Raw genomic sequence first — 21,187 nt, 5'->3', positions numbered from 1 at the left:
GTATATATTATTCATTTTTAATGACCTAAAAGATTATCAAGGGAGGTGGGGAATCTATACTTTCTGTAATAAAAAATAACTTAAATTCTGTTTTAAAAGAATAAGTGTACTAGTGTGTATTTTAATTTTTAAAAAAGAGTTACTTACATATTTTAAAGAATGAGGGTGTGAGAGAGAGATTTTCCACCCACTGGTTCACTCCCCAAATAGCTGTAATGGCTAGGGCTGAGCCAGGCCAAAGCCAGGAACCCATGGCTCTATCCAGGTCTCTCCTGTGGGTGGCAGGGACCCAGGCACCTAGACAATCTTCCACTGCTTTCCCAAGCACAGTGGCCTGGAGCAGGATCAGAGCAGAGCAGCTGGGACTCAAATCAGTGTTTTGATGTGGGATGTTGACATTGCAAGTGGCAGCTTAGCTCACTGTGCCACAATGCTAGCCCCTATTTTAATGTATTTTTAAAAAGATTTTATTTTTATTTATTTGAGAGATAGAATTATAGACAGTGAGAGGGAGAGACAGAGAGGTCTTCCGTCCGTTGGTTCATTCCCCAAATGGACGCAACAGCCAAAGCTGCGCCGATCTGAAGCCAGGAGCCAGGAGCCTCTTCCAGTCTCCCACGTGGGTGCAGGGGCCCAAATAGCTGGGCCGTCTTCTACTGCTTTCCCAGGCCATAGCAGAGAGCTGGATCGGAAGAGGAGCAGCCGGGACTAGAACCGGCGCACATATGGGATGCCGCCGCCGCCGCAGGCGGAGGATTAACCTACCGTGCCACCGTGCCGGCCCCTTAATGTATTTTAAAAGTAAAAGTTTTGTCATCAAACTATGCTATAAATGAACCGTTATAATCTTTATTAATATGAGTGCCACTTGAAAATACCCTTATCACTAATTCGTTTTTTTCTGCAGTTAAAAAATTTGCAGAAGAACAGATTGCTCCTTTGGTTTCCAGCATGGATGAAAATGCAAAAATGGAGAATTCAGTAATACAAGGATTATTTCAACAAGGGGTATGTATTTCATAATTCTTCAAGTTTCAAACTTCTGTAAATATATCCCATATTAAAATGCATACACACATTTTGGGACTTTAATGATAGCATAATGAACTCTTCATTTCCTGGTCAAAATTATCTGTGTTCTCTTTTAGGTTGAGGTCTTAGTTAATATTTATTTACTTAAAGTTTTCTTTAAATTAACATGATATTAGAAATTGGAAATACTGGGCTTTTATTTATCTTTTTTTTTTTTAAAGAAAAGGTTAGAAGTGAGAGTAGGATGTCTAGACCAGTGGTTCTCACTCAGGGCCATTTGGCCCTCCAGGGGATACGTGGCACCATCTGGAGACATTTTGGTGGGCGCAGTGGGGGCATGCTGCTGAGTTCCAGTGGAGAAGCAGCAAGGGGTGCAGGGGATGACGACCACAACGAGGAATCACGCAGCCCCTAATGCTGTAAAGGGACCTGCTGTACATCACACACTCCAGTGCAGTCTCTTCTCTTCCTGAATCTCTAGGTATTTGGTAAACTTAGAAGCAGAGGTGAAATCTAAATTCCACTTTGACCAGGGCAACAGATTTCCAACTTCTTCTGTCCTGTAGTCTTGTGCTGGAAGTATAACATATAAAATAGAAAAAAGTAGAACTACCCTGCCTGTGGGTGGGAGAAGAGGCTAGCAGTGTGGGGCCACCAAGGAGAAAGATGTAAAGTCACTGTGCTCACTTTCATTTTTCTCTTCTCCTTAAGTATGAAGTGATTTTTTTTTTAATTTAAAATTTATTTATTGGGACTGGTGCTGTGGTGTAGCAGGTAAAGCCATCACCTGCAGTGCCAGCATCCCATAGGGGCGCCAGTTTGAGTCCTGGCTGTGCCACTTCTGTTCCAGCTCTCTGCTGTGGCCTGGGAAAGCAATAGAAGGTAGCCCAGGTCCTTGGGCCCCTGCACCCACGTGGGAGACTTGGAGATGGCTCCTGGCTCCTGGCTTTGGATCAGCCCAGCTCCAGCCGTTGCAGCTACTTGGGAAGTGAACCAGCGGATGGAAGACCTCTCTCTCTCTCTCTCTCTCTCTCTCTTTCCTCTGCCTCTCTGTAACTCTGCATTTCAAATTAATAAATAAATATTTTAAAATATATTTATTTACTTATTTGGAAGACAGAGAGACAAAACAAAAACAGAGGTCTCCCGTCTTCTGGTTTACTTCCCAAATGCCTGCCACAGCCACTGGAGGGCCGGGCCGAAGCCAGGAGCTCAGAACTCCATCCAGGCTCCCACGTGGGGGCAGGGACCGGAGAACCTGAGCAGTCACTGCTGCCTCCCGGGGTGCAGGTCAACAGGGAGCCGGAACGGAGGGCGGAGCTGGAATGGAGGGTGGAGCTGGAATGGAGGGTGGAGCTGGAACGGAGGGCGGAGCCAGAATGGAGGGCGGAGCTGGAACGGAGGGCGGAGCCGGAATGGAGGGTGGAGCTAGAATGGAGGGTGGAGCCGGAATGGAGGGCGGAGCTGGAACGGAGGGCGGAACCGGAATGGAGGGCGGAGCTGGAAGGAGGGCGGAGCTGGAAATCTAGCCCTATACTCGGATCTGAGATGTAGACTGCCCCCAGACCCCCACACACACGTTCCAGATGCACATCCCAGAAATCTGTTCCTTTTAGTTTTAAATATTTAGGACACCCCGGAACTGGTGACTGTTATTCAGAACCATTGGCTGCAATTCATCTGTCATCCTGTTTGAAAAATGACCTCTGCCACTCATTTTACTTCTTCCTATTCTAAGATCATTTTACTTCTTCCTATTCTAAGATGGCCAGCTTTTCTTATGCCATGTATAAGGTGATTTTCCCAACTTTTTTTTTTTCTTTTGATGATGAAACTGTTGGGCAAGGGGAATCTTCTGTGGAGCCACATTGGATCAAACAGAAGTCCAGTGTGTAAGTTTAGACTCGAGTCCGTTCCCCAGCCACGTTTCACTGTCGTTGTTTCCAGGCCCTATAGACTCTGAGAAGACTTGTGATCTCCTAAGACAGGAAGCAGTAGTTCTCGCAGTCAGGGCTGTTGGCAGGGGATTCCTGCCTGCACCTGCTACCCATCTCCATAAGCTGCTCTTGCTTAGAGTAGCCCCCTGCCCCCATTACCCCAACTCTTTGGTCACCTGCCATAGCAGCTAATACAAGTGACTCTAGAACAATGACTGTTTTAGAGAAGCAGTGGCTCCGCCTAGTGTTCAGGATGTTAGAGCAGATAGTTATCAAGCTGTCCTTGGTCTTCAGACAAGCCCACGTCCTTCAGTTCTTTCTCACTGGGCATCAGTTCTGGTCTCACTGGCTGGATCCTCCCACTTTGTGGTTCTGCCATCACACTAGCTGCATTTTCCTTCAGCTTAGAATACCACATCCACGACTGGCTTCCACGTGGTGAGGATTCCAAGAGTGTGTGGAGGGAGGAGGCACATTGTCCTTTTACTGCCAACAGCTGTGGGTCCTGAGTTCCTTGTACATAAATTTTCTGGCATGAAGACAGTTAGACATGGAGGCCTGGAGAGGTCTGTGCTCCAGTGCTGTGGAGATTTCATGCCTGACTGTGCAGCAGCTACTGAACTTGCTCAGGGTTGCTGAAGAGTCTTGGCCAACGTTTAGTCGTGTTGCTCAGGTACCTCACTGTGCCTTTTCTAGTGTGGCAGTAGTCAATGCCACAAAGGATGCATACTGACAATCCTGGACTCGGTAAAATGGCCCAAAGAGATGCCCGTCCAGTGACTATGCCAGCTGAAAAATTCAAGATGGAGAGCCTGATTGTGCCAGATGACACTGGACATCCACACAGAGCTTCCACGTTGCATGCAAGCCGGTGTTGAGGGGACCATGCTGGAAAACCAGAGCACTATCCCCGGTGTCGGGCAGGCCGCATTCTCAGCAGGCAGGGCAGCAGAGTATATTTATAGTGTGTGTTTTTTCCATCCCATTCAATTACCCTTCGAAGCAGTTTACCACTCTTATTTTCTTTCTTTGAATCCAAAAGAAAACAAATAATAGCATGTAATTTCACCCTCTTCAAATATTTATAGTTTCCATTATAGGCTTTTTTTGATACTTATAGCAAAATAACCACACAAAATTAAAATATACATGCAAAATTTTGAAAATAGGAAAACATAAGATTATAATTTATTTGTATTTTTGAACTTCTAAGAGATTTCTCCTTGTAAAAGTAGCTTTCTTAATCTGTGTTTCCTTCTTCCTCTAGTTGATGGGTATTGAAGTGGACGCAAAGTATGGAGGAACAGGAGCTTCATTTTTTTCCACGGTCCTAGTGATTGAGGAGTTGGCCAAAGTTGATGCCTCTGTGGCTATCGTGTGTGACATCCAGAACACGATCATTAACAAGCTGATTAAAAAACATGGGACAGAAGAACAAAAGGCCACCTATTTTCCCAAGCTGATTACGGAAAAAGTGAGTGGATCTGATGTTTTCCAAGTTTGCAATATAAGTAGCTACAAAGCAGACTTTACTATCCAAAACCTCAATGCAGCTCCATTAATTAAGCAAAACTCAATAAATTAAGAAGAATGCACTCTGCCTGTCGCCTGTCACCTACCATTTGGTGATGTGGAGACTAACCATTAGACAATAAAATTATTTCATTTTTGTTCCAATTATGTTTTCCAATACCTTTGTTGATGGTTTCATTAACTTGAGAAGCCTTTCTATTATAATTATTAGAATCAGTTTAAAGAAACTTAAGTACGCATTCTTAAGTTTTTAAATTTGTCTGAGATAAATGTGTTTTGGAAAATACTGCCAGAATACCATTTCTATTTTGATCAGTACGGGCTTTAAAGAATAGCTAAAGGTGTGATTTACCAATGTTTATTTTACCATATTTATAATACAGAATATAAGTATTAATCTGGATTTCTGTTTTCTCGTGTGTGCAGTTAGGAAGCTTCTGCCTTTCAGAGGCCGGAGCCGGCAGTGACTCGTTTTCTTTGAAGACCACAGCTGAGAAGAAGGGAAATTACTATGTCCTCAACGGGTCCAAGATGTGGATCAGCAATGCGGGACATGCAGACCTCTTCCTGGTGATGGCCAATGTGGACCCTGCCCTCGTAAGTTTCCCTGTTCACATCCACCTTTTTCTTTCTTTTCCTCCTTTCATTTCCTTTTTAGGACTTCATCTTAAATTATTTCTTCTCCTTGGTTCTGGAATTGAACTATCTTTTCACCCTCTTTTTATTAATCTCCTAAAATAAATATTGTTCACACATGTTAATTGCATGGAGGACCATTTATTACTTATTTACTAATATGTTATTTAGGAAGCTAATCTTTAATTTTGTAGCAAGTTCAAGTTTTCTGTTTAATAAAGAAGAATTTAAATATCTATTTAGAACATCTGGTTTAAAGAATATTTTAATCAGATGTAAAATAGACACATGATGGTACTTCAAAAAATTTGTGGAAGATGGAATTATAATTTTATTCTGGTGCAAAAAAAAAACTTTGAAATCCATGAATATAAGGGCCCTTCAGAAAATTCATTTTAAAAAGTTAATGAAAATGCAGATTGTAAAAAAGTTATGCATGAATTTCAAATTTTTGCATCAAAGTAGCTATCTTTTAACTGCATTTTTCTGCATACTTTTTGAAGCACCCTCATGTAGCAAAATGGGCATATATTTTATCTTTGGTCTTTCCATTGATGTACACTTATTTAAATTAAGTTGTAAAAATTTAAAGTGCTTAGTAAAACTAAATTCAAAAACATGGAATTCTCAAGATCATATAACACCTTAATACGACAGCAATCTTAATACCTGGGATGCTTCATGAGAAAATAAAAGGGCCAAGTTCTTGACTTGGGGCCTAGTGTCCTCTAATCATTTTTGTTTCATAATGTACGTGTTTAGTAGTTACTATTAAAGTTCATTTTTAGTTTTTTTTTTTTTTTAATTGGGACTCTGGAGGCAAAGGTTTTAATAAATAGGAAGTAATTACATTTTAAATCTTCTTTTTAGGGATATAAAGGAATCACCTCCTTCTTAGTGGATCGTGACACTGAAGGCTTTCACATAGGAAAACCAGAAAATAAACTGGGGCTAAGGGCTTCTTCCACCTGCCCATTAACATTTGAAAATGTCAAGGTGGGTGTGTTGGTGTTATCGGTAGAAGACTGATGTGAACTAAGCTTTGCTTGGAGCCATGGATGATATGCAAAAGAAGTGTCAACTATTAAGAGGATTTGAGTATTACGAAACTCATGAGCAGGGAGTGCCCTTGGGTGGCATCACAACTCGAACAGGAGTTTAGGCTGACTGGGAGCCCTCCTGCCCAGCGCTGCCTCAGGAGCAAATACCAACAATTAACTTCCATCACATGGGATAACTCAGATACTTCTGAACCAGTTTGTGCTTTTGAAGCGCAGTTCTTCAGGTGGAAGCCTGGTGTCAGTATCCCAAAGGCCACAAGATGGGGATATTGCTCAGCGAGCGCAGCAAACCAGCCGGCGGCTCCCCGCAGTTAAGAGCCTGTGTTTGGGCATTGGAGCTTTGCGAGGTAGGACAGGTGCTGATGGCCTTTCTACCACTCTTTAAAAAAAATTATTTATTTGAAAGGCAGAGTTACAGAGAGGCGGAAGCAGAGACACAGAGGAAGAGAGAGAGATCTTCCATCCGCTGTTTCACTCCCAGATGGCCGCAGTGGCCAGAGATGCGCTGATCCAAAGCCAGGAGCCAGGAGCTTCTTCCGGGTCTCCCAGCAGCCATCTTCCGCTGCTTTCCCAGGCTGTAGCAGAGAGCTGGATTAGAAGTGGAGCAGCCGGGGGCTGGTGCTGTAGTACAGTAGGTTAATCCTCTGCCTGCAGTGCCAGCATCCCAAATGGGTGCTGGTTCTAGTCCCGACTGCTCCTCTTCCAGTCCAGCTCTGTGCTGTGGCCTGGGAGAGCAGTAGAAGATGGCCCAAGTCCTTGGGCCCCTTCACCCACTTGGGAGACCAGGAAGAAGCACCTGGCTCCTGGCTTCAGATCGGTGCAGCCCTGGCTGTAGCGGCCATTTGGGGAGTGAACCAACAGAAGGAAGACCTTTCTGTCTCTCCCTCTCACTGTCTGTAACTCTACCTCTCAAATAAATACATAAAATCTTTAAAAAAAAAAAAAAAAGAAGAAGAAGAAGAAGAAGAAGTGGAGCAGCCAGACTTGAACCGGCGCCCATATGGGATGCCAGCACTGCAGGCGGCAGATTTACCCGCTACACAACGGTGCCGGCTCCTTTCTACCACTCTTGTCAGAGCTTGATCTTGTGTGTGGCTGGCGGTGGGGGCTGGAGGATGCCTGCACAGACGTCATTCTTCCTACCCATCCTCCTCCCTTCTCCTCTCCCTTCTCTGTCTTCCGTCTCCCCTGCCCCGTCCTAACTGTCCACCTTGTAAACTAACTGTATTTTGTGTTGTTCCTAGTGTTAATTTTTTTTATTATAAAGAAGTATTTAGTCTGTTTCACTCTTGTGCAGACATAGACACACACAGTTGATCATTGTGTGGATGACTACTCTTGCTTTTGCGGATACTTGCATATTTTTGTAGTTCCTAATGTGTTATCTCACACTCAAGCATACACATAAGAATCTGGGAAATTCTCATTCATTCATTCATTCAATAGATTGTGCTAGGCTCTGGAAGATGCTCTGGACGGGGGAAACATGAGAGGAGTCAGCAGAGTCTCATGGGAGTTTGAGTCTTGTGATAGAGTGACATACCACACAAACTGAGTGGGCATTTTAAAACATATACTCAAAGTGAACTGTGTCAAATTGAGAAGTAAATGTACTTATGTATTTGCAGGTCCCAGAAACTAATATCTTGGGACAAGTTGGACATGGCTATAAGTACGCCATAGGGATTCTTAATGAAGGTAGAATAGGAATTGCTGCACAGGTAAGTCAAATGTTTGCTCTCCATAATGTGAGTCAATTAAAATAGAAAAAGGAAAAAAATGCGCTAAGACCAAGGAGTATTTGGAAGTTTGTGAACACAAGATGGCACCCTTCCCTTACCCGAGGTGAAAGATTGGCTTCCCATTATTTCTTTCCCATCCCACTTTGATCAATTATGTAAGTGTCTAGAAAACCAAACAAGGCTTGGCGGTAAGTTTTTCTGCTTTGAGAACATTAGAGTATCATCCAATACTTGGGACTGATGACTTGGAAAATGTGTTGTAACTTAAATATGGCGTTTTATTAAAAGCAGCTTTGTAGAGCATGAAATTCATTCTGGAAGAAAATTCTTAAATCAAAAATAGGTAATATTCTACTATATCGTAAAGGTCTCTAATCTGTAGATAATAAAGTATTTACTCATGTTTTGCATGGGATTTTCTGGCCACCTGTGTGTGTGTGTGTGTGTGTGTGGCACCTGAAATAAAATAACCACAATGAAATGGATGGATGAGATGAGAACTATTTTATACCCTTAAAATGCATATTACATTTTTATATTAAGTGATAGCCTTATTTTTTGGATTGACAGAATGAATCAGATCTTTGGCTTTACCATAAATAATGTCATTTTTGTAGAGTGCATTTGTTTGTTTTTAATCAGTGAGTATCCACAATTCAAGAATTCACATCCTTTAGACTTTGAAGAGACTGCATATATATTAGCTATTGAACAGTTAAGTTTTGGGTTCTCACTCTAGACTTTTTTGCTGCTGCTGCCGCTCTGCTATCTATTCTTAGATTCTAAACTTAACCCAGGTTTCCCGCAAACTAGACAATAGGTGACTAAAGAGAATCGGCTCATCTCTTCCTTTTAAAGTTTTTCTGTGACTTAACTTTGTCACTTTGGCATTCAAAACTACAGTTCTGCATCTCGCAGTTCCCAGACACATAAATAATATAGGTCTTCCGGCCGTAAAGCACGAGGCCTAGGCTGCCATCTAATTACCGCAAGTTATCTTATAACCTAATTAAAAGTTAAGGTCAGGTAGTTATTATGCCTCGGTGGAAGCCTCTTAAAGGAAAAGGCGCGTAGCAGAACGGGAACTGAAGGCATCGTTCTGGAAACTCTGCACTGGGGAGAGTTCAGCTCCTCTGGAAGCATCTTCCCGAGCTAGGAAAGGCTCTGGTGGACAGCTGACAATTTCTACACAGGACGCTGTTTACATGCTTCCGCCTTCAGTCGTGAGGCTACAGTGACACCATCTTTCAGCCCAAAGTGCATTGAACCTGCTGCCTCACTTTCATTTTGGAGTTTGTGGGGTTTTGTCCCTTTAATTTTTAATACCAGATTCTATTTTCCAGAGAGTCAAAAATAAAAGGCTAAAAGAAAATGTGAATGAACGCTAATGAAATATTGATAAGCTCACGGGCGTTTCCCCCCAAGCTTTACCTATTGACTTTTCTCCTCTTTGTAAAGCCTACACAGTTTGACATAATTAGATAGTGATTTAATGGCTGCCTAATGCTGAAATTTAGAAACCATTTCTGAGTTTGAATTGTTCAATACATATGGAAATTGGTTAGCAATGAGGCAGTTCAGCTGAAATTGTCACCATGTCCCGATGCGTCCTTGTAAATTCACATTTTTGCTGGGTACTGTCAGTTGTTCTCAATCCTAGCTGTGCATTATTCCTCCTAAAGGGTTTTGAAGAGGACGGCACGTGGGCCGAGACTGGGATATAATCGTTAGTCCTCAGTATCGGGGTTTTTTTTAACTAAGTTCCCCAGACGACTGTGACGTGCAGCCAGGGCTCAGGATCCCTGCTCTGTCATGTTCCTGTGCCTCTTCTGCTGAAGGCTTGTGAGTCCTAATCAGGCGCAAAGTGGGCAGGAAAACAGACAGCTAGGAAGTGCTTTCCACGTCTGACTTCTGCCAAGACTGCAGGGAACTTCCATACAAGCTGCGAGGCCAGTGCTGAGCAAAACTTGTGTGGCTCTCGCTACAGCTGGAGAACGAGAGCTTAAAGGAAGAGATCTCTGTAAGCAGCCTGGTTGTGTGAACGCTGCACCCCGGGATGGCTCCTTCAGTGCTGCACCCCGGGATGGCTCCCTCAGTGCTGCACCCCGGGATGGCTCCCTCAGTGCTGGACCCCGGGATGGCTCCCTCAGTGCTGCACCCCGGGATGGCTCCCTCAGTGCTGGACCCCGGGATGGCTCCTTCAGTGCTGGACCCCGGGATGGCTCCCTCAGTGCTGGACCCGCACCCCGGGATGGCTCCCTCAGTGCTGCACCCCGGGGTGGCACCCTCAGCGCTGGACCCCGGGATGGCTCCTTCAGTGCTGGACCCCGGGATGGCTCCCTCAGTGCTGGACCCCGGGATGGCTCCTCAGCACTGCACCCCGGGATGGCTCCTCAGTGCTGGACCCCGGGATGGCTCCTTCAGTGCTGCACCCCAGGGTGGCTCCCTCAGCGCTGGACCCCGGGATGGCTCCCTCAGTGCTGGAAGGAAATGTACTGCCATGCGCATGAAGTCACTCAAACTTCTCCCCCGGTACTGGAAGTTCAGTTCTGCAAACACTGTTGGTAAAGATGCGTGATTAACACACACCTTGCAGCTCCAGTTCTTTCCCTGGCCCAGTGACTCAGTTTGGCTTAAAAGGAATTTATAGGGCCGGTGTTGGGGCAGGGTAAGCCACGGCCTGCTATCCCAGCATCCTTTAACAGAGAGCTGGTTCAAGCCCCAGTTGCTCCACTTCCCATCTCATGCCCTGCTAATCACCTGGGAAAGCAGCAGAAGATGGGCCAAAAGTTTGAGCCCTGCCACTCATGTGAGAGACCAGGATGGGGTTCCTGGATCCTGGCTTCAGCCTGGCCCAGCTCCAGCTAGTGTGGTCATCAATAAATAAGTCTTAAATTTTTGTCTTGTTTTGTTTTAAAAAGGAATTTCAACTGGGATGACTGAAAGCATTAATTTGTAATAGAATAAGAATGTTTTTTTTTTTGTTTTTTTTTTAACAGATGTTGGGACTGGCCCAGGGATGTTTTGACTACACTATTCCGTATATCAAAGAAAGGATGCAGTTTGGCAAAAGACTTTTTGATTTTCAGGTATATGATTATCAGGCTCTTCCTACTGGCCTGGGCTCTCCATCTTCCTGTTAATGAAGAGCTGTGTCAAAAGCCACAGAGGGACTTCCTCATAAATGGGAGGGGGCAGGAGCAGGAGGACTAGGCCTCAGGGAGTGCACTGGTGAGCATTCGTCTTTTCTAAGGGCAGAACCATAGTCCTTGAGGCCTGGCTGTGGCGTCACTCGGGATGTCTCTGTGAGCAACATAGTGTTGTCACCTAAAAGTTGCAAGTCTGGAGTCAGACTTTTGGGTTTAAGTCCTGATTCTCCCACTTCTTAGTTTGTGGGCAAGTTATCTTACTTCTCTAAGGCTTATCTATCAAATAAGGACAAGACTGTGTACTCTATTTTAAGTTAAAATGTGTAGAAAGTGTTTAGCATGGCTTAAAAACTCCAGTGAATGGTAACATCTGTCATGAGACCCTGTTCAGACCAGGCCCAGGTGCTGACGCCCAGAGGAGCTCTGACACATACATCTCGTAGAAGATAACACGTGGCTGCAGTAAACACAGACGAGACTCTTGGCCCAGACTCTGGTGCCTGTTCCAAGGAGTGGCTTCTCAGAGCTCCCTAGTCAGGGGACTCCCTGTAGCCACGGTATTCTTCCTGTTCTCACTGAGGTCTTGCCAGAGTGGGGACAGCCTGGAGGAGCAGCACACTGAGCCTTTCGGACAGCCTGCACCGTATCACCTAAAATTCCAGGACAGTTAAATGATTGCCAAGCCTCCCTGTAAGCAGCTCTGGGCTCCTAGTACGCTACCAGCTTCACCAGGCCGCGTTGTCTCCAGGTTTTTAACAATGGACAGACATCATGTATACTCACTCACACTGCATGTGTATAGAGATAAACCAGGCTATGAGCAGGTGCAGTCATTCTAAGACCCAGAAGGACCAAGCACATGGGTCTGCCCAGCACCTGCCACAGCCTGTGGTATCCCCGTTCTCTACACAGAAGACTGAGCCATGTGGAAGGTGAGCTCCCAAGGACAGACAGCTGGTGTGGGGCCAATATTAGACTTTTGTCTTGACTCCTGGTCTAATTTTCATTTCATTATACTGGAGTAATGTCTCAGAGCCACCTGCCAATTGGATTCTAACAAAAGGGATGGAAAAAGAAGACAGGTTTGATCTCTGTCCATAGGAAAAACTGTTCCCATGTAAAGAGGGGGAAGAGATCAGGTCTAGTAATAGTACGATGATAATGGATGTTTTCAGAGAAGCCTGGTCTGGATGGTTCAAGGAAAACTTAGAAACTGGATCTTAAAAAGTAACATCATTAACTATGTGCTTAAAGCTAGTAGGGTTTTTTTAGCTGCTTTATCTCATTGGAATGATTTATTTTTTGCTTTACGTGTGTCAGGACTGTAAGATCCTTGAGGGTAGGGACCAGGCCTGTTCAATCTTATTTCTCTGAATTGTTCATTGCGTCGAGATTGACTGAGCAGGACTGCCTGGCCTTCCATCTGCAGTAGTCAGAGAAGCAGTACTCGGCTGGGGTGAGTTCTTGTGGGGCAAGAAGCAGGCCACAGTCACGTGTCTGAGTCCCATTGTACCCAGTGGTGAGTGGTGACTGTGGGTTAATTTATCTGGATGCACTTGACAGAAGCAATCAATCTGATTAAAAAGACGTAAAACATTTCTAGAACAGTGATGTGCATGTAGAAATGGACACATAAGCTGATGCATAGGCCTATGCCTGTATACAACGTTGACGGATGTTGGAGGTGGCATTGCAGATCACTGAGTAAGGATACTCTTTCCATGTGGAAAAAATAAAACTATTCCTACCTCACACCGTACACAGAAACTAGATTTCAGATGTAGTAAAGAGACAGGGTAGGAAGCAAAACCTTAAAACTTTTAAGAAAACGCCTAGGAGAGTATCTTTATGACCTGACTTATGGCAGGGAAGGATTTTGCAAGAAGACACAGAAAGAGCTATAAAGATAAGAATTGGTAAGTGTGACTACCAAATTTCATTGCCTCAAAAGATGCCATAGAGCAGAAATCATGAAGGGGAAGATACTGGCCCTGTACGTGGGTTTGAGAATGCTCAGTTATTATCATACCACACAAAGTACATACAAGGTCACTTCAAAAAGTTCATGAAAATTTGAATTAAAAGATTATTTGGGCACAAAAAGTGTCTGAAATCTACACATTTTTTAATAGTACTCATTTTCCATGAACTTTGTGAAGACCCCTCATATAGGCGGCATCGTCTTTTTGTGTGCATATCAAATATCGCAGACAGAGAAGCATCAGGAGCGTGGTTGCCAACAGTGTTGATTTTCTCCAGCTTAACCCTCCTGTTGGTTTGGGAAAGGCCATTCCTGGCATTATTAATTGCCTTAATTAAGGGTTTCTGTCTCAACATCCACCACACTTTATGGAATTCTTTGTCCTTCTTGCTGGACTACACAAATCATGAGAGCCAGGAGCTCTAACCTCAGCGTTGATGCGATGCCTCCATTGCTCAGTGCAATGCTTGCATGTGGTGGACGCCCAGTGAATATCTGGGCGGCTGCACTGGATAAGAAGAAACATTTCAGTCTGTAAGAACCATCTGTGCCTGTATTTTCAGGAAATTGTAGCTATGTATATATTCAGATTCAGATTATCACTCGCTCACTAAGTCACTCATTTCTTTCCTTGAAAGAATTGAATGTGGGCTTAACACCCTTTAAAATTTCAGAATAGTAGTAATTTCTTTAGGGTGGCCTTTAAGCAGTTCCCTTTCTGTTTTCTGTAGCCTTAAAGGAACTGATACCTGTTCGTGGATACTGTGGTGAAGTCGTGTTAGGAACGTTACTTGAAAGATGAAAATTGGTGCTGCCAGTGTCCCTTCATTCCCTTGCGGCTAACAACTTCTAATGTGCTGAGGCCGTATGCAAAATTAGAAGTTTCTTAATTCAAGCAAATAAAGAATATATATATTCAAAGTTTTTCTGACCTAGGATTTAGTTTAAGCTCAATTTTGATCACACAAAAGATTGGAAATAAGTATTAAATATAACAGTCAAGTTCTTAAACCTAACTTTATGGTAATTTCTGAATGTTTAAATCTTGACAACTGTAAAGAATTCTATGAACTTTGAAAGTTTTCTGTAGAAGAGAAGATTTAACAATACTTACAGTATCATTTTATTTTAGATAGCACGTTTTAAACTGAAAGAAATGCATGTGAATGTCCTTTGGGTGTATTTTGAATCTGTCAGTGTTGCGTATCCAGGCAAGACTGTGAGGATGTGTTGTGTGTTCAGCTGTCCTCATTCTCTAACGTGGGTCTGGATATTACAGGGGCTCCAACACCAAGTGGCTCATGTGGCCACCCAGCTGGAAGCTGCAAGGTTGCTAACATACAACGCTGCCAGGCTTTTAGAAGCTGGAAGGCCATTCATAAAGGAAGCATCTATGGCCAAATACTATGCATCCGAGGTAAAGGGGGAAGAAATAGTATTTCAGCCTTGTCCTCTGTTTTTAAAGATAAGAGCTTATTAACCTTTCATTTAGGACTGTTGACTGTTAGACGACACAGAACTCCCAGTTCCTACAATAGAAAAGCAAAAGAAGTGTAGCTGCCATTGGGACACAGTTTAATTCTGTGGAGTCTTGGTGCTTTCCTCATAGCCCAGTTCAGGCAGACCTCCTGCCGTAGGTCAGCGGATGACCTCCCTCCGAGTGGGGGTGTCCTGCCCATGGTTTCCAGCTGTGCCAGAGTGGATGCCATGGACGAGAATTCATGATATGAACACCAAGACAAGACTGTGTCTTCTGTACTTTCTGCTCATGCATATGCATCGTCTATTTAACACGTGAGACTTCGGCCACAGAATTGAGCGAATCATCGGACAGCTGTTTCCTAGCCTCAGTAGTACGTCTTGCTCATTCCGTAGTGTTAAATACTCAGTTAACTTCTGCAGCCCCTAAATTTGATCTCCTACCTCATCCTCCCTTCTGAATCCGAGCCACTTCTGCCTGACCTGTCCCCCCAGGCACCAGCCAGAAACCTCCATGTCTTTCCCTTGCCCCCCACGTCAACTCCATCATCAGTCCCTGTGGATTCTGTCCTCAAAAGATTTCTTGAAATTCTGTTTCTCCTGCCTTCCCACTGCCACCTGTCTGGGCCAAGCAGTGGCATTTCTCGACCAAAGTCACCTCCCTGGTCTCTTGGAGCTGTTGCTCCAAGCCCGTGTTTCTCCCTCCTCAAGTGTCCATGAGGTTGTGTCACACTCCAGCTTTGCACCTTTCTGTGGCCTCTCATGGCGAATGGGCAACATTTAACACCAGTTTACAACCACTGCTGTCCCAAGTTATCAACGTGGAGTGGCCTAAAACAGTGCAGCTTTGTAACCTCTCACTTCTGGAGGTCAGAAGTCTGACGCAGGTCTCGCTGGGATGAAGTCAAGGTGTCGGCAGGGGAGACTCCATGTCCACCTTCCGGACATGGCTCACCCGCTGTCACTCACAGCCCCTTCCTCCATCTTCGCTGCAGATCCTTCTAAGCTGCTTCCTGTCTCCAGGCTCACATCGCCCCCCGTGGCTGGCTCTCCTTCCCTCCTTTCCTTGTAAAGACCCTGCGATGACATCAGACCCCCCTGTAATGCAGGGCTCTCTCCCCATTCCCAAGATCCTTAACTTACATCTGCAGCATCCCTGTCACCATGTAGGGGACATACTCACAGTTCCTGGGGATGAGGATGTGGACATCTTTGAGGCGCCATCGCACTGTTCAAACTGACCGTCCTGCAAGGCCCCTCTTCCCCTCCGCTCTCTTCCCAGGTCCACCCTGATCCTAGGCTCCCAGGTCCCTGAGGTTGACAAGCCCATTCTCCCCTCGAGCCTCTCTCCACGTTGGCCTCTAATTCATCCAGTCTCAGCGTCCAAGCAAGCTTGAACTTTGCCCCACGCAGTTTCTCGGTTTCTGTGCTTGTTGGTGTAATGTCTGTCTCTAGAGACCAGCCAGGACCAACAGGGCCGTGACAGTCCACCCCCACCGCTGTGTGTTGGGCTGGCACAGCGTGCAGAGTGAAGGCCCTCTGTAAACACCTGCTGGACCTGCCGGGGCCTGTTGGCAAGCACGAGTGTGACCAATCCTCTGACGCTCTCAGGAAAAAGCAGCAGTTCTGCGCATTCAGAGGATGTCTTAGAGGAATGATCTGGAGAGTGGGACTGGAGAGACAAGACCAGTTTATGACTTCAGTCCTTCCAGTTGCCAGTAACAGGAAGTCTTTGCTGCTAAAAACACCACCCAGAAGTGTTTGTAGTGCGTCATCTGTGCGATGCTTTGTTCTGGCAGATTGCAGGGTTCACCACCAGTAAATGTATCGAGTGGATGGGAGGAGTGGGCTACACCAAAGATTACCCTGTGGAAAAATACTTCCGAGATTCAAAGATTGGTAAGTAGGCTGTTTTGGATTTTGTTTTGTGGTGTTTGCCTCTGTAGGTGTGTGGGCTATTGTATTTCTTGATTTACATTACTGGTCCCCAGGCAAAGGCAATTTTAATCTCTTCACTATATAACTCTCTTGATTTCTTGTAGCTGGGTGTTTTTCTACCTCTTCCTAAAAAAAAGATGTATATTTGTAGACATCAGGTTGCTTTTTAAAATGACTTAACAGGTTTTAGTCAAATTGCCAACAAAATGCATGGTGTTAATAGTTCTTTCACTAGAAACGTTAACACTATTTCTGATGACCGTAGTTCCAGGCTGTCTTTGAAGCCTCACTGTAATTGCATGAGCTAAGGTGTAATCGCGGCTGCACAGTCCAGCGCTCCTCCACCTCAGAGGAAAACGAACACTGCGGCTTCCCAAGAGCCACCCGAGCCTGGCGTCGAGAGTCCAGGAGCCGAATCTGCTGTTTAAAACTGATTCTGGGCATCTAAACCAAAGGAAAAATCGCTCTCTCCTAGAACTGCTTTGTCCAGTCGTGCCGTGGTCGGGGGGCGGGGGGCTCCAGTACCAGTTTTATGGCAAACGCAGCGGTCATGTTTGCAGAACTGTCTCTTGTGCGGATTCCTAACTGTGGGTCCACTCTAGTTGTTGCTTTTGCTCCCTGTCGTTTCAGGTGTGATCTATGAAGGAGCTTCCAATATCCAGCTGAACACCATCGCCAAGGTCATCGACACAGAGTACTGACCTCGGGAGTGGGCCCTCCGGTGCCGCTGGTAATCCGCTGTGCCTTCCGGGGGAGCAAACCTCCCGGCGACTGCGTGCTTTACTGAGGTCCCCACCCGAGGCCTGCGCGAGGCCTGTTCTCTTCCAGGCTGCTTAATTTAGGCACAGGGGACCGTTTTTTAAATTGGAAATAAATGCACTCATATTTTCTCTGAAACTGTTTTTAAAGTTCTATACATATTTATATTATCATTCCGGTTTCAGAATATACAGAGGTTTTACTCCATCCGCATTTGCCAAAAACAGACATTTAAAGTATCACTTCTAGAAATGGTTACTTTATATTCCCAGTAAATCTTTATCTTGTGGCATCAATCAGAGAAACGTTGCTTTAGCTGGCAATTTTTAATGAATACTTTATAGTTTCAGTTCTAAATTGCCAAGTGAGATAGAAACTTATAAAAAAAATTTTTGTTTAGAAGAGTCTAAGAATTCTACTTCTAAATATCTGGGAATGAGTGGAAAATAGGGGTATAACTTTGTAGGCTATCTAGTTAGAGAAAGAACTATTTTAAGAACGTAAAGCAATGTAATTTGCAACTCTAAAAGATGTGTTTCCTGGTGGTTTCTTCAGATCATTTTAAAAACAAGTCTCTGCATTAGTTTTCAAGGATAAAGTTTGAATAGTTGGAATAATAATCAGAAAATACTCAATATTTTAATATTCTTTTCATCTTTCACTATTTCTCAGTAGCACAATTTTTTTTTTTTTTTTTTTTTTTTTTTTGCTGAATTTTAATTGAATGTGGTTTCCTTAAACTTGGTTACAGAACTTTATCCTGAATAGAAATTCAGAAATTGGATTTTGGTTGAGAGATTCTCAAGAGAGAGATCATGGACCCATGAAGGATGTATCAACATCTCATAGGAATGGGAAGCAGAGGAGGGCTATGGAGCTGGAACAAGCGTATTTGGTGTCAGTGTTAGGATAATTAAATATTTGTGAAGGCAAAAGTAGATCTATTGCTTTACAGTACAGATTATCGCCAGGCAGAGCTCCACCGAAGAGATGGCCGTGATAACACCTCCTCAGTGTTAGGGTGCCCGGCCAGCAGCAGAGACCCCCAAGTACAGATTTCGAGTTCCGGGGGAAGGCAGACAACAGAGGAGAGCTTCATGTTTTCTAAGGAAAAAAGCTCATACGGTTGCTTAAAATAATCATTACTGTAAGGGGCAGCATTTTAGCACTTAATGAAAAGTTAATGTTTATTAAGAAAGCCTGACATTTTCAATTTTGCTCTGCACATTCATGTTTATTTAAATGAATTAGTTTCTACCATGCAAAATCATAGCTAAACATTCAAATTGTATAAATAAAATTGAGATAGGAATTACATTAAAATATTAGGGAGAAATAAGGGCAAATTTAGACCTTGAATCCAAAGAGATAAAGTGTACTTTCAAATAGGAAGGTGATGAAAACCCTCTAAGAACAATGGCAACGAAAACTCACTTTCAGAACAAACTGATCTGTCAGGAAAAATAGAGGCTGGAAAGGGGGCTCAGACATCTTTAGTTTCTATGACTATGTCAAAGAGGCGGACTTTACAAATAATAGAGTCGACGCCAAAATTAGTAAAAAAAAAAAAGAAGAAGAAGAAGAAGAAGAAGAAGAAGAAGAAGAAGAAGAAGAAAAATCCCAGCTTCTCCCTGTAGAGGTACAAGCAGTGGAAGGATGAGAACCCCCAGGTTCAAGTCTGCAGCCTCAGCGGCCCCCACTACGTCTCGACCTTGACTGTGCACTTGGTGTTGATAAAGTTCTGGTAGGTGTGTGTATTCTGTGCATGCTCACAAACACAGTAATTGTGTTATATGTGACAGTTCATATGTGTACTGCCCTTCTTCTGTTAGCAAATCATTGTGTTGTTTCACCTAGCGAGCTGTCGTAGGTTTTCCCTGAAGTTCTTCCGTTATAGCTTCTCTTCTGATGGCCGTCGCTTGGGGGGGGGGGGGCGTTTCTCTAAAACCCCTGAGTGTGTGTCTGGTAGGGAATCAGCTCTTCAGCTCCTGAAGCGGTCAGTGTTTATTGTCTGTTAATTTGAGACTGGGCTGCCACGGAGCTCAGAGGTATGTAACTGACCAGACTTGTGGGGGCAGAGCTGGACGCAGACCGATTGCCAAGTTAGTGTTGTTAGAGATTTCATTTTACAGTGCAAAAATGAATCTGTCAAGGATTTTAGAATCATGGAAAGTTAAAAAGTGAAGGATTCATAGCCTAGATTACTTTCCCAGGCCATGCATCCAGCGTTAAAAATCCAAATGTACTAGCTCCCAATCCACTGTTCTTCCTGTTGTTAAACGTTATCTCAAACAAATTTTGGATTCATCCTTGTTATATTTTATTGATTTATTTTAGGCTTGGCTGATAATGAACACTTAAAAAATACTGTGATTGATTGGTGTCATTGCTTACCTGTATCATCATTTGCCAAAGACATTGGCTTTTGGCGAGCTCTCTCTGACAGTAGCTGGCGCATCAGATTTATCGTGTGTGATCATTTCGTTTAATTTTTAAGGGGAATTCTGGTAAATGCACTGGTTGTATCCTTGCTGGTGTATTTTTGCTGATTTTCCATAAAGTGAAAGTTGTTTTAATGGTGTATATCAGCCTGTATTCTGTGTTACAAAATCAATATTTTATGGAGAATGAAACAATAAAGTGCTAAATTAACTGGTGACGTTGGCTGCTCTGAGAAAGCAGGACTGCGAACCGCGGGCAGATGAAGTCAGGAAGCAAGGCCATCGCCTGCAGGACAGACACAGCCCCTCCGCCCAGCTGCCCCGTGCTTCCATGGGAGAGGTCTTGTAACACAGACCACGTTTAAATCCACAGTGCTAAAGAAAATGGCACCAGACGGCTCTTTTCCCCACTGGCAGAATGCACAGCTCCTCACACATAGCACATCCTCGCACACAGGTGTTTCCTGGGCTGTGTGCGCCTGCGCGATAGGATTCCCTGTGGGGCTTCGACTTCTGCACTTTCACTAGCGACACGCTGAGCCTAAAGCCACCGCGATTTCAGCTGATCTCTGCCCCACTACTCCCTGCGTTATTTTAGAAATCTGACTATCAGTCTCTCTTTTTCCCTTTGTTGATCGGCAGCATGGACTGCGTGGTTGCTGCAGCCCCTTGGTTAGAGGCGCGCCCATCCAGGTGTCTGCTTTCGTTTGTGGATCCTCACAAAAGACTGAAGACATCAAGCTCAACCTCTGAAAGTATTTCTTCAGATTGAAACACGGCGGTGGGTGCTGACGTCTCAAGCTCTTACCACATTCTAGTCACTGCGCTGTGCTCCTCATGCCGGTTAATTCACAACAACCCGATGGGGGCGGGGGTGAGCTTGTTGTCCCATTTTACAGCACGGAGATGGAGAGGTTAAATGTGATCCTGTGGTGCGTGGCAGAGGTGAAGTCACACCCAGGGTCTGGCTGGTCGAGGCCCTCCCTGGTCCGTCCTCTGGGTCTTTCAGGCTCCTTCATCTGCAGGAGTCTCCAGGACAATGCCACCCCATGTATTAGCTGATTACGCTTGGATGAGTTTCAGATCTTTTCAAGCAGACAAGCCAGCTGAGGACAGGACCTAGGAGACCAATCAGAGTGGTGGGAGCTTCAGTGTTCCGGGAGAAAGAACTGGGGTGGGGGTCGGTGGACAGGGCTGCAACAAGATGCGGCTAGAGGGAGGAGGAGAATATGGAAAAGGCGGCCAATGAAACAAGGAGCCCTCTCCTGCAGAAGTCCACACGCTGGGACGCACTGTGCACCACCTTTGACTCTCATCTGCAGAAGCCTAAGGAAGTAACTAAAATCTACCCTGGGCTGGGGAGAAGGACGAAGCATGGCAAAACGTGGTGGTGGCCACAGGGTGTCCCATTTGTAATGAATTATTTGTATAGTTGCCCGCAATCAAAGAAAAAAGCCTAATTTTACACTTTTAGAAGATTTATTTATTTATTTATTTGA

General features: G+C 44.5%; 1 protein-coding gene across 1 annotated transcript in view; it reads left to right on the top strand.

The window, feature by feature from the left end:
- The window catches only part of ACADSB (acyl-CoA dehydrogenase short/branched chain), a 38,758-nt gene extending 18,859 nt beyond the window's left edge, over nucleotides 1-19,899 (top strand). The window contains exons 3-11 of the mRNA XM_062213946.1: nucleotides 908-1,008; nucleotides 4,237-4,443; nucleotides 4,929-5,099; nucleotides 6,009-6,134; nucleotides 7,828-7,920; nucleotides 10,941-11,030; nucleotides 14,351-14,488; nucleotides 16,350-16,449; nucleotides 17,119-19,899. Of these exons, the coding sequence (XP_062069930.1) occupies nucleotides 908-1,008; nucleotides 4,237-4,443; nucleotides 4,929-5,099; nucleotides 6,009-6,134; nucleotides 7,828-7,920; nucleotides 10,941-11,030; nucleotides 14,351-14,488; nucleotides 16,350-16,449; nucleotides 17,119-17,189 (1,097 nt within the window). The 3' untranslated portion in view covers nucleotides 17,190-19,899. The remainder of the gene's footprint in view (nucleotides 1-907; nucleotides 1,009-4,236; nucleotides 4,444-4,928; nucleotides 5,100-6,008; nucleotides 6,135-7,827; nucleotides 7,921-10,940; nucleotides 11,031-14,350; nucleotides 14,489-16,349; nucleotides 16,450-17,118) is intronic.
- The last annotated feature ends 1,288 nt before the right edge of the window (nucleotides 19,900-21,187 follow it).

The sequence above is a fragment of the Lepus europaeus genome, chromosome 17 (assembly GCF_033115175.1).
Source record: "Lepus europaeus isolate LE1 chromosome 17, mLepTim1.pri, whole genome shotgun sequence".
NCBI classification, from domain to species: Eukaryota; Metazoa; Chordata; class Mammalia; order Lagomorpha; family Leporidae; genus Lepus; species Lepus europaeus.
The sequence above is the reverse complement of the archived record's forward strand: the minus strand, read 5'-3'. Positions and strand labels throughout refer to the sequence as shown.